General features: G+C 34.6%; 1 protein-coding gene across 3 annotated transcripts in view; it reads right to left on the bottom strand.

Annotated features, from left to right (window-relative positions):
* Positions 1 to 706: 706 nt before the first annotated feature.
* The window catches only part of ANKRD46 (ankyrin repeat domain 46), a 21,740-nt gene continuing 5,756 nt past the window's right edge, over positions 707 to 16,690 (bottom strand). For all 3 annotated transcript variants that reach the window (XM_026066747.1, XM_026066748.1, XM_026066750.1), the window contains exons 2-4: positions 8,920 to 9,262; positions 7,448 to 7,606; positions 707 to 2,814 (exon numbers count right to left, since the gene is read on the bottom strand). In XM_026066747.1, the coding sequence (XP_025922532.1) occupies positions 2,598 to 2,814; positions 7,448 to 7,606; positions 8,920 to 9,230 (687 nt within the window). In that variant the 5' untranslated portion in view covers positions 9,231 to 9,262 and the 3' untranslated portion in view covers positions 707 to 2,597. The remainder of the gene's footprint in view (positions 2,815 to 7,447; positions 7,607 to 8,919; positions 9,263 to 16,690) is intronic.

Here is a 16,690-nt window from a genome sequence, read left to right as displayed (position 1 = left end):
GACACGAGGTATTCCTTGAATTCTAGTATACAGGAGGTATATTCAACCTTAAGAACCAACCTTTGAGATGGGAGCTCTTAATATTTATGGACATACAGAAAGGCACAGATGTCCTTTTTCAATAACAAACAAACTTCTCTTTTAGTCAGATGTTTCTCTATGTCCTTATTTCAGCAAGAAAGTCATTACACAGTGGAGCTGAGACAATATTTGGATTTCTTTGGGTTAAAAATGATGTATATTAATATAGAACAAACGCGTGATTTTTCAAACATTTTCAATGTACAGTTCCAAAAGTGTTTGTACATACCCCTCTATAGCAAAGTAGGAAAGGCTATTTAAGACTCAAGTTTGCTTTTTTAATTATCTTTTGTAACCCCTCATCAGCAGTCTTGTATCTTGAAGGACTTTTAGATCACAGGTTGAAAATGTGATATCTTATACAACAGAGAGAAAGCACCTAACTAAAAATTACACTGAAAATAAAACAGGCAAATCTAAAGTAACTGTGTTCTAAAACCTTATATAGACTGTTAGCGTGGTTTCCATTTCTCAGGAATGGAAAATCCCCACCTCTGAAATGTTCATTATCAATGCAAAACAGAAAAAAAAACCCAAAACACTAAAATGGGGAAGTACCATTACCACTGAAGTAATGTAATAGAAAAAAATAGAAAAAAAATAGAAAAAATAGAAAAAAAGAAAATATATTTCCTATATTTATTTATTTTTGGCATTCACTCATACTGAGAATACAATTACAAATTATGCAGAGAATACATATTGAAGGAAAACTTGATTATTTAAGATACAGAGTATTATTAACAGAAATGTACTTACCTGGAAAAGTAAATGTAGTTTAGGTATACTATGAGCTTATATTTCTCTATTCATAAACAGATGTATAATAACAGAAATATCCAGAAGAGAAGTAGGCTTTTTTTCCTCTTTTCTCTCTCTCTCTTTTTTTTTTTTTTTTAAAGAGTCTTCACTTTTTATGGCATTGCAGCTGCTAGAAAACTATTGTTTCATTAGCCTCTAACTAAAGAAATAAGGTCAAGAATTATTCAGATGCAATTTAGAATGGAACCCATGCCAACAAAACCCATGTCATACACTTAAAACAAAGGCAACAATCCTCTTCACTCAAACCCATAAACAGGAAAAAAATATACACATGGTAGCAGAATAGAGAGGGGCAATTACTTCTACCACTACTTATTGTAATTTATAATTTTACAGATGTTTGATTTCATATAGCAACAGTTTAGGAGTCATTAAGTAAAAAAAAMCAAAACAACTATTTATTAGGTTTGCAGAATTCATTTTGTTTGGGATTTTCAAGGACAATTAAGGGAGTCAGATATCTAACCACCATGGAAGGAAAGAATCTGCTTTCTTTGAAAACCTACAACTTATTACATAATATCTTCGTAGACTTCATAAAAAAAGTATTTGACAGATTCATATCTTTAGATTGCTAACAAATAAGCCAAAGATTTCACAACTGAAGTACAGAATGGGACAGGATATCATGTCATACAATATTCCTAAACATTAACATTTTAAATACTTGTATTCTGTATACTCAGAAAATACTTCACAAGCCTGTAAGTGCCATCTGAAAACAGCTGAAATGGAAAATAATTCTATAAAGGAATTCTATCCAATTGAGCCCTCTCCACAAATGCGAAAATGATACAATCACATGGTTCAGTTTGGTCCCTGTGGAGGAAAAACACTCTTACACTTCATGACATAACATTTCGCAAAGATAAGGCATTACAGAATTGTTAGATACAGAGCAGAACATCTAAATTGCTTTTTATCCACCCTTACAAAGAAAGGTTTGCTTAGTAAAATTTCAACAAAGAGGCGTATTTTAAAACCTAAGGCTGAAACAACTTTGCTTCCAAAGCACTACAAACAGCTTTGTTTTACAAAATTTGCTTCAGGCAGATATTACACAAACATCAAATTCATTTGAGGAAGAAACACTACATTAACCTAATAAATGAAGGAGTGATCTATACATTAAAGATGCAGTAAGGTTTGAAATATTTCTCATTCCTTTTATAAACTAAGAGATGTGAAACTATGGCAAGGAATTAAAAGAGCCATGCAGTTACAGCTTATTACTGTATGTGTATCAGGGTATACTATTATTCTGGTAACTTGAGAAGGACTTTTAAAATAATATTTTTCTTTCAACTGAAACAGAAAAAAATGCTATAATAGATTTACTTCTTTTCATAAGGAAAATAAAATAATTTGGTCTTGTATTAGGATACATTTTTCATGTTCAAGAATTTAATATTCATTATGCAAGGCCTTTTTTAATCCTAATAATTTAGCAATAGAGATGCGCATCTACACATCTTGTTCGAAGTCAATATAAGTCAGAGGTAGCTCAGGAATGCTTTAGAATTTAGTGGTTTAGTTGAAATGAATTAATCCCTCTTTCAAAAGGGTTAATATTAAGTTTAAAAGGCAAACAGTATATACAGCTGCCACTGTCTGCACCAAGAAGATAATTCCAAGAAGCTCAAAATAAGATTAGAACACAGAAAAGCACAGTGCACTTCTTCACATTTGCTTCAGTGCACCAGTTCAGGCTGATTTTCTACAAAAGGAAGCACCCCACTAACATAGTATGCTATTCCAAGAGACAGAAGAGCAATGACAATAATCAGGAGCAGCACCCTCCAGAAGCCCAGGTCTTCCACAAACTCTTGCCATGTCGTGCGGAAACTGGAAAGAACTCCTTCACCTTGCTGTAGGTTTGGATTAAGGAGGGAATGGCTTTCCATCGCACTATGAAGGATTAAAAATACATCAGAGCAAAAGAATGCACCTTTAAGTATGACAGTAATCCTACTAAGAGCAACTGAAACATTCTAAATTAAAATCTAAATCCACTCGGAGATTTATAGTACTTCCTTTGCTAAATCAAGTCAAAGAAGATCGAGAAAAGACTCCCAACTCTAAACTTGAGTTACTTGAAAAGATATTTATTAACTTGTGTGATGAGAGCGATATTTGTACCTGTGTGATTGTACAGTTTGAAGGCTTGCAACTTCAAAGCCTTCAAAAGTCAGTCCTCACAATTCCTAAGAAAGGCTTCGTAAATATAATGGAGCACAAGCCAAAACGTTAAGGGGCACAGCTGTTGTTACTAAAACAAACAGCAAATTATAATTTAAATGTAAACTCTGCTGCATACAACAGAAACTATAACCAATATAATTTAGATACTGAACTATGTAGTAATCTTCATTACTCTCCTGCACTTCTTTGTTACAAGGCCTCTTCTCCAGTATAAAAATGTCAGAGGAAACAATAAATTTGGACAAAAATGAAGTTCTGAAACTTTCTGATCTAGAAGATAAGTTAGCATTGCTGTGTTCTCTGCCACACAGCACTCAGCAACTGCTCTGATGTTTTAACATTCTACTACCAATCCATCAGGTGCCCTCAAACTGCTAGACTACAAATTAGGGACTGGAACTCTCACTTTTAAATGAGAGACAAATAAGAAATTAGAATGTCATCAGAGTCATCTTGACAATGAATCGTCTTGAGAAAAAAATTTAAGTTGTTTCAAATACTGCATGGCTTCTTATATCAGGCTCCCAATTTTGCTGGTTTCACAATTGCTTTATAATATGAAACTGTTTCTCTGTTAATGTATGACAAACATCACAAACAGTAGGAAAATTTTCTCATCACTGGATTTCATAAACACTTACGTACAATTTTAGTCACCTGCGTAGTCCTACTACTTCTCACTTGAGTGTAATTACATATAAAAGTGTTTACATGATCAGGCTCTGACAAGCGTGGAAAGGAAATGGTGAAGCTGACTATGTACACAGCGATGTAGAAGCAGAGCAAAAACAATTTTTTTCCTCTCTTCTAATTGCTTTCAGTTACTATATTCTCTAGGTATCTCTTACAGCAGTAATAAGACAAGACATTTCAGGGAAAAGTAATTTCCTGGTCAAAACCAGCTGTATAAATGCTATTGTTCCTGGTAATAATAATAAATTGACAAAATATTGTTATTAGAAAAAAGTCTCATTTGTGAATCTCTCTTCTAATATTATACAGTGGAAAAACTTTGCAGAAAAACGTTACACCATTCATCTGGTATTTTTTCATCTTAGGAAGTACAGCCACTGAAGAATAATTAGACTAAATTCCCATAGCTTACTGAAGTATCACAGTGTCATCTGCAGAAAATTTCAGAAATTGCTTACTAAACAGCTTGCCTTTTTTTGCTTTTTAAATACTTACTTTGCTATAAAGCTATTTTAGCTTGCCCATAGCTGCAGGAGTTAGTCATCTTCCTTGCTTATTATGATTTCCCAAGCAAAACAAAGTTTTACAGAAGACAGCTATTGGTGTAGAACAGTACTACTCACTCATTAAGTACTAACTAGTTAGTTAATATATAACCACAGAGAGGTTAAATAAAAGTGCAATACAATTTAAATGAAAAGATCACATGCTTGCTCATTAAATAGGAAAGGGTACACAGAAAACATTTTTGACATTTTATACTACAACCAAATTAAAAGCAATGTTATTCAAGACATTTTTCTTACTATGAAGAAATGCTAATGCAGCAATGCATATTACAGAAGAGTTTGTGCCATATAGCACAAATTTTCTTTCTTCTTTCTAGCAAAGCATGAAAGTTCACATTTGGGTGCATTGTGGGCAGTCACAGGTCATGCTGGGCTATGTAGATAAAAAAAGATCATCTGTGCTGAAATAGAGAGGGTCTTGCCTGACAGCACAGTGCCACTCCTTACTGGGAGAAGTGCAAAGCAAGGGGGAAGAAACTTGACTTGGGAATCTAGTTTTGGCCTTTTTTTCCCAGGTCAGCAGCAACTGTATGTAGTATGAAGCAGAAAACTGTTGTTCAAGAGTGAAGTTCATGGTTCATGTTCAGAAAGAACAATCATTATCTTTCCATAGGTTCATACATAATGGAAGAGAACAAGCGAGGGGAAAAAAATAAATAAAGAGGGCAGAAGACACTCCAAGTGTCTCTAAAACGCAGAAAAAAAATGCAAAGAGGGAGGAGTGAAACTGTGGAGGTCTGAAAAGCCAACTGTTACAAAGACATTATTTATTTACAAAACAAACAGCAAACTTGCTTTTGCTGCTGTCAGCATCTATTATATGTTATTTTAAAAATAATATATTTCAGACATTTTATACATGTTCACAAACTAGCTGGGGAGTGAGTGCACTGTTCATAGGTCTGTACCTCTCCCCAAGGAGAGTTGCCAACTTCCTTGACAAACCAAACAATGTAACATTTATGAAGGTCAAATAGCAGAAAGGAAGCTATGTTCCTTAAAGGGACACTGTCAAATCAAAAGTCATCGTTTAAACGGGGCTAAGCTTTTGTCCCATACGTTAAAACAAAAACAGCCTAAATGCATTTCTATGTCACAAGCAATTTTTAGTAAGATTTAGTAAGATTCAGAAAGATAATATACACAAGTTCTAATAATTAATACCAACGTAATTTGGAGACTAATATCTAACTTTATATTTCAGGGCTTAAAACAGTCTCTGTGATGAGTTGGAGTTAGGGGGTTTACCTGATGTGTAAGAAAGAACTTCCAGTCTGCTCACTGGGAGTATTTATTTTGCATGATTTCTGTAATATTGYTGGTTTCAATTTTTAGATACCAATTTCATCTAGACAGTTTAATTATCATTTACAGTGAAAGCTGTGTACATTTTGATACAAACTGGACCAAAATTATGTGACAAGATTTCCTGTCTTTCATGATCTAATGGTCCAGCCGTCATAGTTCATCATCGTTATTAGAAAATATAAAAATATTCAGTGTTTGGATAAATTCAGTATGAGAACAAGTACTTCAAACAATGTAATATCCTGGTTTGCAATATATATTTTAGAAAAATAGTCCTGGAAAGGATGCCTTGTGCTATTAAATCTCAGTCCCACACTTCGTCATGTTTACTTGCAATTCAGTGGTTTCCGGAAGAGGATTAGTCTCCTTTGAAACTTGCAAGGTTTCTTGCCTCATCCAAATCGTATGAGAAAGCTCTCTTGGAACCTCACTGTAGAAAACCACCCTCAATCTTCAGTTAAAAATTTTATCTGTTTCCTCTGGCTCTTGTGCTAGACTCTTTTGTCCTAAACATCTATTTTATGTTCTTCAAAAACAGTGTTTCTAGACAGCAAGCACACACCTCTCAACCTTCACTCTGCCAGGCTAAAACCAGCTATATTCACCTCTTTTCACAAAGGAGATTCTTTGTTCCTTGATCACCCAAGTAATCCTTCTCCACCCTTATTAAAGGACAAATGCAACTTCTCTGAATGGGGGTAAACAGCACTATATAATATATTACATACAAGGAGTTACCGTTGCTTTTTACAATGGCACTAACAGTTTTCCATATGTTGTGAAAATATCTCACCTTGTACATTCTAGGATTTCATTGACTTTTTCATGGTAGTGTTACCTCCTGTAATTGAATAATATACCAAGCCTTTTCTCYTGCACCACCATTTTCCACTGAGAAATTTCCATTTTATGGCATATTGCTTTAAGTAGATAAAGTTGCATTTTGTGCTTATCGAATCACGATTCATTACCACTATTTTCCTCTCCCTAGTCAGCCACTTTTTTGTCTATGACACCCCAAATTTCCGCTGAGTTGCCTATATCTCACTTCTAAGTATTATTAACATGTTACTTCTTTCTGTGCCAATATCATTTATGAGAACTTTAGATAAGCACAGTGCTAGGATCAGATCTTCAGGAATTCATTAGTAACTTCCTTCCAGTCCAATACTTTCCTGGAAATTGTCAGCAATTTTCCTGAAATTATCAATTCTCTAATCATCAATAGCTCTTTAGCCACTATATAATTCTTATTTTATTTTCCATTTTTTCCAGGACCACTACCAACAGAAATTTCATGTATGACACCATATCAAATACTTTTCATCCATTTGAAACTGAGTAAAGCCTGTTATCTATTCTTTGTACAGACAATCCACCATCTTATCAAAAGGATGTTAGGTTAGTCTTTGATATTGGCACTTTGCCCCATTTTTCCTTTGGTTACATGGTAAGTTGTAGAGTATCTGTTTTTTGGAGACTGTAATGGAAAAGTCAGTAATTATTAAAACTGCTTCCATCACAAAATGACAATCTCAGTAAAAAAAGCTCTTTTTTTCCTTACATTTGGTCTGTTTAAAGAAATTTTTCCAAATCCTAATATTTGATTTTGATTTGGCCTGATAGCACCAGGCCACTTGATATGTGTTTTGAGAGGAACAAACAAGTCGAATCATAAAAATCTGAAAGCAATAAACATTTACTAGTAAAGACATACTTTACATATACATCATTATTTCTCCTATTAATTCTTTCTGTTTTGTAAATACCTTTCACTTTCAGCAGTTTGCATTGTTTCCAGCTTAGAGTGAGCTCCTCTATTAAATCCTTTCACCTCCTGCTCCTCCAAAGACTCCAGCAGTCTAATCACATCCTTATTTACACCTCTTCGTTTTGCAAGAACGAGCGGTGTTGCACCTTGGTGATTGCTAAAATATCCCGACAAAAGGGCATGAGAAGAAAAGAAACTCTTAAAATAGAAATTTTGTAACAAGACAACTCAGCATAACATACAGCATAGAATTTATGAAGTCCTTGGAACTATTTTCTGCCATGTAAGACAGCAGGCAATTCCTACCTATTAAAGGCATAGCATAATTGACTACAGGAAAAAAAAATCAGTATATTTCATTTTAAAATGACACAACTCTATTTTTTTCTCTAAACAAAATCAAAGTTCTTAGCATGTTAATCCAATTGGAATCTTTGGGTATTATAACAATAAACAAACAGCAAATTTATGGCAATGTTTGAGATTGTTTGTTTTAAGAAGTAATTGTGCAAGCTGGTTCCTCGTAGCTCCTTTTTCCACATGGGTGTGAGGACACCAGGCAAAAACAAAATAAAATACAGATGGTCCCTCTGCTACTATTAAAATAATAATGAATAGTACCGGCTGCCTTCAGACCAGGGATTTTCACCAAAAAGTTGTTCAAGGTAAGTTAAAAACAAACAAACAAACAAACAAACAAACAAAAACCCCATAAAGAATACGGTCTGCCAATAACTAGTTTTGCTGAGCTGAAAGCATGAACAAGGGACAGATGAAAGACTCAAAGGTTTTGAACTTACTACTGGTGTTTTTCACCTGCTGGCAATGTGCAGAAAAGTCAACAAACAAAATAACGTAGTTGATGCATTGAAACAGCTAGTTATTTTACAGCTTGAAAGCTTGCATCTGAGCACTGACATCTGACAACTGCTAGAAGCCAGAAGGAAAGAATATACAATAATTAAAAGAAGGACTGAGTCACAGACTTCGAGGAAGGAGGAGAACACTGAAAGGAATCATTGTCACCAAAGGAGTATGGGTATAAACAGATGCACACATGTACTGTATTTTGTCTTACACAGTACAACAATTAAAACATTAGAAATGTGGTAAAGAAAAATATTTTAAATTAGTCAATGCGATTTTCTTCCTTGGTGCTAACCACTCACATCTGGATATCTGGACAAACTAGGATAGCAATGTCATCAGGGAGGCAGGATTAGATATAGTGGCCCAGACCAGCAGCTGCTATTTTTATTTGCTTTGTTTGCTGCACATGACCAGCAAGAGTGGCCTTTTATTGTTCTCCTGCCTTTTTATTTTGTCTTTTTATTAAGTGATATCTTAAAAAATTGAACTGTGCTAAATACAGCATTTCAGCAGCAACCAATTTGTATATACAATGCTCTGGAGACAGAACACTAATATATTATAAAATCTGTGCTGTAAATAAAAAAGAAAGTGACTTACCAAATGTCAATTTTAAGTCCATTAGAAACAAGGAACTGGATGGTATCCACATGCCCACACAGGTGAAGGGCTGTGTTACCTTGGTAATCAGTGGCTAGTAGGTCAGCACCAAATTTATGCAAGAGCTGACAGATGTCTACATTTCCTCTAGCTGCTGCAAGATGAAGGCCAGTTCGGCCCCGACTGTCACGAATATTTGGGTCAAAACCACTCTCTAACAGTCTTTTAGAATAGTTAAAATCTCCATCAATGCAAGCCTGCAGCAGCGGCACATTTGTCTGTGAAGAGTCGTTTACAAAAACGTAGGACATTGTTTTGATGTTCTTTGGAGTAGGTTACAAACCTGCAAGTAAAAGTGGGAAGAAATGATGGTGAAACCAGGCAAATAAATACAATGAAAATATTTTGTAGACTGTTGAGATTCCCAAACAAGAATGTAAACTAGCTTATAAACAAACTCTGAAATCTTCCTGTCCTACAAACTAATTTCATGTGCTGCATTCTCTTCTGATAATAAAGATCTCTTAAGTCTTATTCACACCTCCCGAAACGGCAGCAAAGTCTTGTTATTTCAGAAAACTGCCTTATATCTATGCCACAAGACAGCTGAGTAACTTTCACCTAGGAAGAAATCAAATGAGTAGTTTTGGTTTAAAAGGGCAAAACATTTTCTATCAGAACTGTAGGAAATGAGGAAAAGAACCACTTTTCACAAACCAGGGACTATAGACAATTCACTTAACAGATACAGTAACACTAGCTGCAATTCTTACTAAGTATTAACAGCTACTCCAGTGGGATTTCCTCCATCTCTAATTTGAACTTTGATGCACATAATAAATTACTGAGAATGCTTGATTAGTATGAATATTAACTCCTTTAGTCTGCAAAAAATGCATTTTTCAACACTTTTTGCAGTACATTATTTTTATAGCACCATAGATGCACAAACTTCTGAAAAAAACAAGAAAAGAAACAGGGACCAGGGGAAGCCAAATGTATTATGTAAAATGGCTCAACAGAAAGCAAAAACTGGTAACAGGTACAAGGAGAACAGTAGTAAAATCAAGTGAGGAGCTAGGACAATTGTGGGTTCAACCTGTCCACTAGAACCTCAGTACAGAGGAGTACAAATATAGTTCCTCTGGTTTAATATTAAATGAAGGATTAAATCCTTTTCTGTATTAGGACCTGTGAGAAGATAAAACTTGCTTCACCATGCATATTTTGATAATGAATGCTTCATGAAACATGATTTAAGTTTTATGGAAGAACATTTTAAATATGATTCAAATAATGAGGGGATATTTCATAACACTGTGTACCTATGAGACACAGAAAGATGACTTGAAAACAATACGGGAAAAAAAGAGAATGACTATTCAAGAGGCTGATAAAATGTGCACAAGGTGATGATAAGAAGAAATGAAAACACCTAGGAGACTGGATAGAAAAGCTTTGCATTGCCTTTAGAGAGGAGGCAAAAAAAAAAAATCATATTAAACAGTAAGAATCCATAGAAGAAATCTCAACACAGACATGACAGTTCAAGTGACAGGAAGGAAAAGTGATTTTATTAGATAAGCTTTGAATGGAAACTGAAATGAAATTCACTTGAAACAGAATCTTTCACATGATCAGGTTTTTACCAGTGGGAATGGAGATGAACTGATAGATCTTGAAGATTCAGTGTTTCAGGCTCGTGATGTAACAGTGTTCTGGTTAACTACTGAAGCTTTTATAAGACTGCCATACACACATTTTTATTTTGTCAGCTATATAAGGTATCCTTCCACACCAGTACACTCATTCAGCTGGGGGAACGGAAACACGGCCAGCAGCCAGAGAATTCAATTTAAACCTCTCCTATTTTTGAGAGTTTATAACATTTATATAATATAGCTCTTCTTCCATGTTTTAAATTAAAGATGAAAGTACCTACAGAGGTCATTTCAGAATGATTACACACTGGTCTGATTAAGAGGTGTACCATTTTGGGCTGTTCAGATTAATAAATTACATTTAAGCTTCACTAGTTTGTACTTCCTATCTGGACAAATTCTGCTGTATGTATCAACACTGTCTAGTTTGCCAGCACAGGACACACAATTAGTTTTCTCTATTAGACGTGGAAGAAAAAGAGACAGGAATAACTTGCAAGTCCTGGTATCTGTATAACAAATGATTTTAAGCAGAGACCATTTTGTGAGGCTGCAAGTATGTTTTTTTTGCATGTGATGGCACATCACTGTTTTAAGCACCCTGTTTCACAAACACCTCTAATAGTAGAAGCCCAGTTCACTGATGGGCCATAAAACATTTCATGCAAGGTTTGTGCCATTTATGGCACTAACAGCTTTCTCATATCCAGACATAGAAAGGACGGATGATGTACTTACTGGTATTTCCAATGAACATGTTACAAAGCCCTGGCTGTTGCAAAGCTAGGATTCCCAGTTGATATCAATTTCAATTTTCTTGCCCATTTCCCACCCAGATCATAAATGACATGAGAATGCTTCTTCAACTCCGCTAGTGCAATCTTTGCTTAGAAAATAGCAGGYCCAATTTCTGTAGAATGTGACCATGACCTTTACATTTTGCACTAAATCTTCCTTAAAGTACGATCATAAATCATTTTAAAATCTCCAACTATCAAGCATATCAACAGCACAAAATCCTACTTGTACTTGATAAAAGGATCATAGTTCACTTATAAGATAATATTTGAGTGCTTAAACCTGTTTAAAAAAACAAGGCCTAACATAAATCACCAACAGAATACTACACTAAGTATGCTATTTGTAAAATAGAGTGATATGCTCTGTTAAATGTAAGCTTATGTTTATATTTTCATACCAGATATATGTCTGGTAAAGCCTTATAAAACTCTCTGTCACTTCACATACAATTCTAATGAAACATTAACACCAAAAAAAGCCCCCTCCTTGCACATGAGAGGGAGCACAAAGATTAACAGTTATCAGAAAGTATAACTGACAGTACTTGTGATTCAGAATCTACTATCATGAGAATCTTAAGAACTGATCACTGACATGTAGAAGACTAAAGTGAAACCTTAGTATTTCACAGTAAGAAAGAATAAAAACAACAAAACGAATCCTTCTTGCCAATACTTGAGGATTGTGGACTAAACAAATACATTTTCCCATTCACAAAAAGAGAAAAAAACTGTACCATCTGGTTTGATTTATTTTTGTAATTAAAAAGACTTTTCTACAAACACAATTCCATTTTACCTATGGCCTATCTAACCTCTGCCAGACATGAGCTGTACACAAGGGTGAAATATATAGTCATTAAAACACCTGTCCCCAAATAGTTCTTCCCTCAAATTTAATCCAGTTTAGCAAAATTTCCTATCTAACAAAAACTCAGAAAAAATTACAATAGTTAATTAGATATTTTTAAATAAACAAGATGTGGTTACATTTGTATCTACATTATGTGTCAAAAAGGTTACTGCTGTAATGATTGGCAATTTATTAAGTGAATTAGAAAAGAAAAAAAATACAAAGTATTAGCCATTCCCTTTAAACTGTTTCTGAAAGGTAATTCACATAGCACCTCTATATCTAACTAAAAGTTGGGATAGCTACCATTAAGCACTAATGTCAGGGACACAAATTAGAGCAAATGGACTTGCAGTAGTTAGTACCAAGACAAAAAAGTACTGTAAAATGAGCATTCTGAACATGCCTGTAAATTACTAGTGCTGGAGTTGAAAATAAATAAATGCTCTAATTTGATTCAATAAATGACTGCTTCTAAAAATGTGCCACTATCTACTGAAAATGCATTTTTTAAATTATATTTTTGTGAAACAAAGTTTTAATAATTTGGCACTGTGACAGGAAATTACTTTTGGGAAAAAGCAAATTGAAAGATGTCCTCCCAAGCAAGAAGAATTCCCATTAGAAAGAAATAGTATTAGAATACATTTTCCCTAAGTTTATACAACATGGATATAGCCTGATCACAGTATGCTTTTATTATTATTTTTAGAAATTACGCTGTAAGCCACTTTTTCAATGATACATGTGAATTAGTACAGGAAGAGAAAATATGACAGAATATTCTGTTTTCAAAAGGTAGGCTTTATTAAATGATTATATAAGAATTATTTATTAGAAGTCTGTTGTCTATTGTTGTAGGGTGTAGAATTGTAACTCAATGTCAAGTATACATCTGTTATGTAACACACTGAAAACAGCAGGAGCAGAAGGTAGGAGCTTTCTTGAATAATTCAGATCATGGAGCTAAATCGAAGTTCTTTCAAATCTTAAACTATTCCTAAACTTGCACTGATTTTGGACAGTTTTATTTTACAGTAAATGTATGCTTTCCTCTGTGCACTTCTCAGCATGTTAAACAGCTACCAAACAGCTCCAGAAAAAGAAATACACGGCTAAATTGTTTATGAGACAGATTCACTCATGGGATCAGATTCTCTCATATTCACCACAATAATATTAAGCTTTACAAGTTGTAATTAATCACCCAACCACTGCTACATGATTTATCAGTTCCACAAGACTACAATATTTCCAAGAGCATTCACTTCATCCCCCTCAAAATTAAAGTAACTGTCACTACTTTAAAGCAACAGTTCAAAACAATGGAACCATATTAGATCACACAGTAGTTGAGACTTCTCAATATTAATACACACTTCTGACATCTACATCTTAAATGTCAGTAAGACTATCACTAGAGAAATTATGACTAACAAGAAATGGTCACTAAAACAAAACCTACAAAAAGCAGCTTCCTCCCACCCACAGCAAACACATAACATGCTCTAGATATAAAATCTACATTTGCCAACTCCCTCAAAGTAAACAGCTTCTCTTTTCTGCAACTCACTTTCAGAGTACTTCAGTGGCAATGGCTTACAGAGTTCTTCCTATACAGTTTTTACATGAATGAAAAAACATTTCAGCTTAAGTATTTTGGTTAAGCTGTAAGGCCATGATCTCTGAAAGCAAGGTTTCCTGACTGGATGGGATGTACCCTTAAAAAAAACTATGCAAGAATAAGCTCTCTTTGGATGTACAAGAGAAAATTAAGAAAAAAATGTAATTTAATCATAAGAGGAAAAAATAATTGCCTTGCTTGTGTATCCTCTGAACACTGATCAAACATTGAAATGTATACCCAACAAATACTCTCTTTCCCTTCCTACATAGAGGGAGAAATTGTTTGGTAAGCTTTCACGCACATTTGTCTTTACATGAAAGTTAGAGAAGTCTTTTAACTGAATGTTGTATTTATTCTGAAAATTATATGATCAATTGTCATTTTTTGGGGGGGAAAGACTACCATTATCTACATCTATTTCCAGTGAGAGCTCTTTATCTTCTACTAAAAACCTTTACCTACTTCTTCCAACTGAGAGAGAGATTCACTGCTCCAGTTATAACGGATTGGCTATAACAAGCAGCATCTCAGATTCAGTACAGTATGACACGTTTTAAACATAGCAAAGTTTTGTAGCATTTTCTCTTCCTAACCTTAGCTATCCTTTCCAACAGTCCTTGGGGGCAAGGTATAACAACAGGTTTTTATGACCTACCTCTCCTTTCATGTCTCTAGAAGGACATGTGGGTAGGTGGTAATGCAAAAACACCGCTACTTATGCCATTTGCTTACAATCATCCCCATTTCCTTCTGCAGTATTAAAAATGGACATGCAAGATATACAGGTATATTCTCTTGAAGTCAGGACCATACTGTAAGTAGAAACTTTGGTGCACTACATATACCTAGTACTTTGCACTTACAGACTGTAAAATGCTTTATGAAAAAATTACAATTATTGATCTTTTATAGATCAGTAGACAATGGCACTGAAAAGTAGAGCACTTTGCACAGCACTGTACAATAAGTCAACGTTAAAGATAAAAAACAAGATCTCCAGGGTTGCCAGTCCAGGGTTGCCCAATCCTTCCCCAGATAATATAGTAAATGCATTGTGTATATATGTACACAGAATAAGGAAAGGAAAGGAAAGGAAAGGAAAGGAAAGGAAAGGAAAGGAAAGGAAAGGAAAGGAAAGGAAAGGAAAGGAAAGGAAAGGAAAGGAAAGGAGTTAGGGTAAATGGGTAAATGCCAAATTTGCCCTGATATAGGACTTAATTTTAACAGAATTTTATTGGCAAGCCGATTCACAAATATTTTATGCTCACTACACTTCACAGGTAATTCGGTTGCATTAATTGTTTCAGTGCACTTTATCAAATATACATTTAAATATTTCTGAATCTTGCCCATTTTTTATCTTTTACAAAATAAGCATTCAAGAAGAAAGGTAACTTATAAGAGTTATAAACAGGTTTCTTTGGATTATCTATAACTTTAATTTCCTACAACTACCTCATGTAAAATCAGTAAAGTGACTGAAGCAAGCTCCTGAAGGATTTCACTTCAATAGTTCCCTATTCATTGTTATTAGTTTGACTATATCTGCTTTTATAGAAAACTACTAAATCATACATTTTCGTCATAATTGTTGAGGTCTTCAGAAACGTTTATTCAAATCCTTCTTTGTTTTTGCTGGGAATGTGAAGGGTGCTAATGTATGTTGGCCAAGAAAGTCTTAAAGGYCACTGAAGTTTGTTTTTTTTTTAAGCAGACTAAAGAGCATTAGCCCCATTCCTACTGAAGTGTTTAAGTTTGCTGCAGGCCTTGGAACAGTCTTCTGGAAAAGACGACAAACTGTAACTGAGCAACAAGAAATCATTAATAAGTACGTCAGACTTAAACTGCGTAAGTATCGTTTATAGATAGAAGAATAGTGCCACTATGTGGCCTGACAAATTACTGCTCAACTGAAGTAAATAGTGTGATGTATAACCCCAGACCCATTCAGATTACTTTCTCTAGCTTTTGTAGTGTTTTCTATTTTTCTAGAAAGGAAAYGATGCAAGACCTGAAAATTCAAATCTTACTGATGTAAGACCTGAAAATTCAATTACTTATGAAGAACCACATGCTTTCATTTTATTGAATCAAGATCTTGCTAGCTTCATTTGACGATCTCTAGTTCTTTTATTGGAAGGGAGACCTCCACCCAGTCTTTTCATGCCACGCATGATTCTACAGGCCTTTATCATATCCTCCTCAGTCTTTTCCAGAGCAAAGAGTCCTAGCTTTCTTGATCATTCCTTATACCATAAGTGGTTTCATGTCTTTGATCATTCTTGTTGTCCTTCTCTGAATCTCACTCATTTTTACTATATGCTTTCTGAGATGGAAGGGGAGGGAAGGGAACAGAACTGCACCCAGTATTTTGAGGTGAACCATTGGACTAATACAGTGGCATGACAACATTCTCTGTTTTGTTCTCCATTTGTCTCCTAATAATTTTTATTATTTGATTTACCTCTTTGACTACTCATGAGCATTGTGGTTACATTTTCATGGAACCATCTATTGTAATTACAAAACATTGCTCATTAGTGGAAGCCCATGATTTTATATGTGAAATTAGGTTTCTTTTTACCCTATCTGAATCACTTCATGCACCTACACAAAATTTCATCTGCCATTATATTGCATGGTAACTTTGTCTTACAGGGTTGTTTGCAATTTTTCAGTTGGCCCTTTTCTTTACTACCTTAAACAGCTGTGTCATCAGCAAACTTTAACACCTTGCTACTTACCAACTTTTCTAAGCTGCTTATAGAAATGCTAACAGTTCAGGATCCAGAACAGAATCCTGCAGAACTTCTCTACTAACATTCCTCCA

Source organism: Apteryx rowi, unplaced genomic scaffold, assembly GCF_003343035.1.
Source record: "Apteryx rowi isolate R43461 unplaced genomic scaffold, aptRow1 scaffold_247, whole genome shotgun sequence".
Lineage (NCBI taxonomy): Eukaryota > Metazoa > Chordata > Aves > Apterygiformes > Apterygidae > Apteryx > Apteryx rowi.
This window is presented reverse-complemented; position numbering and strand designations above follow the sequence as displayed.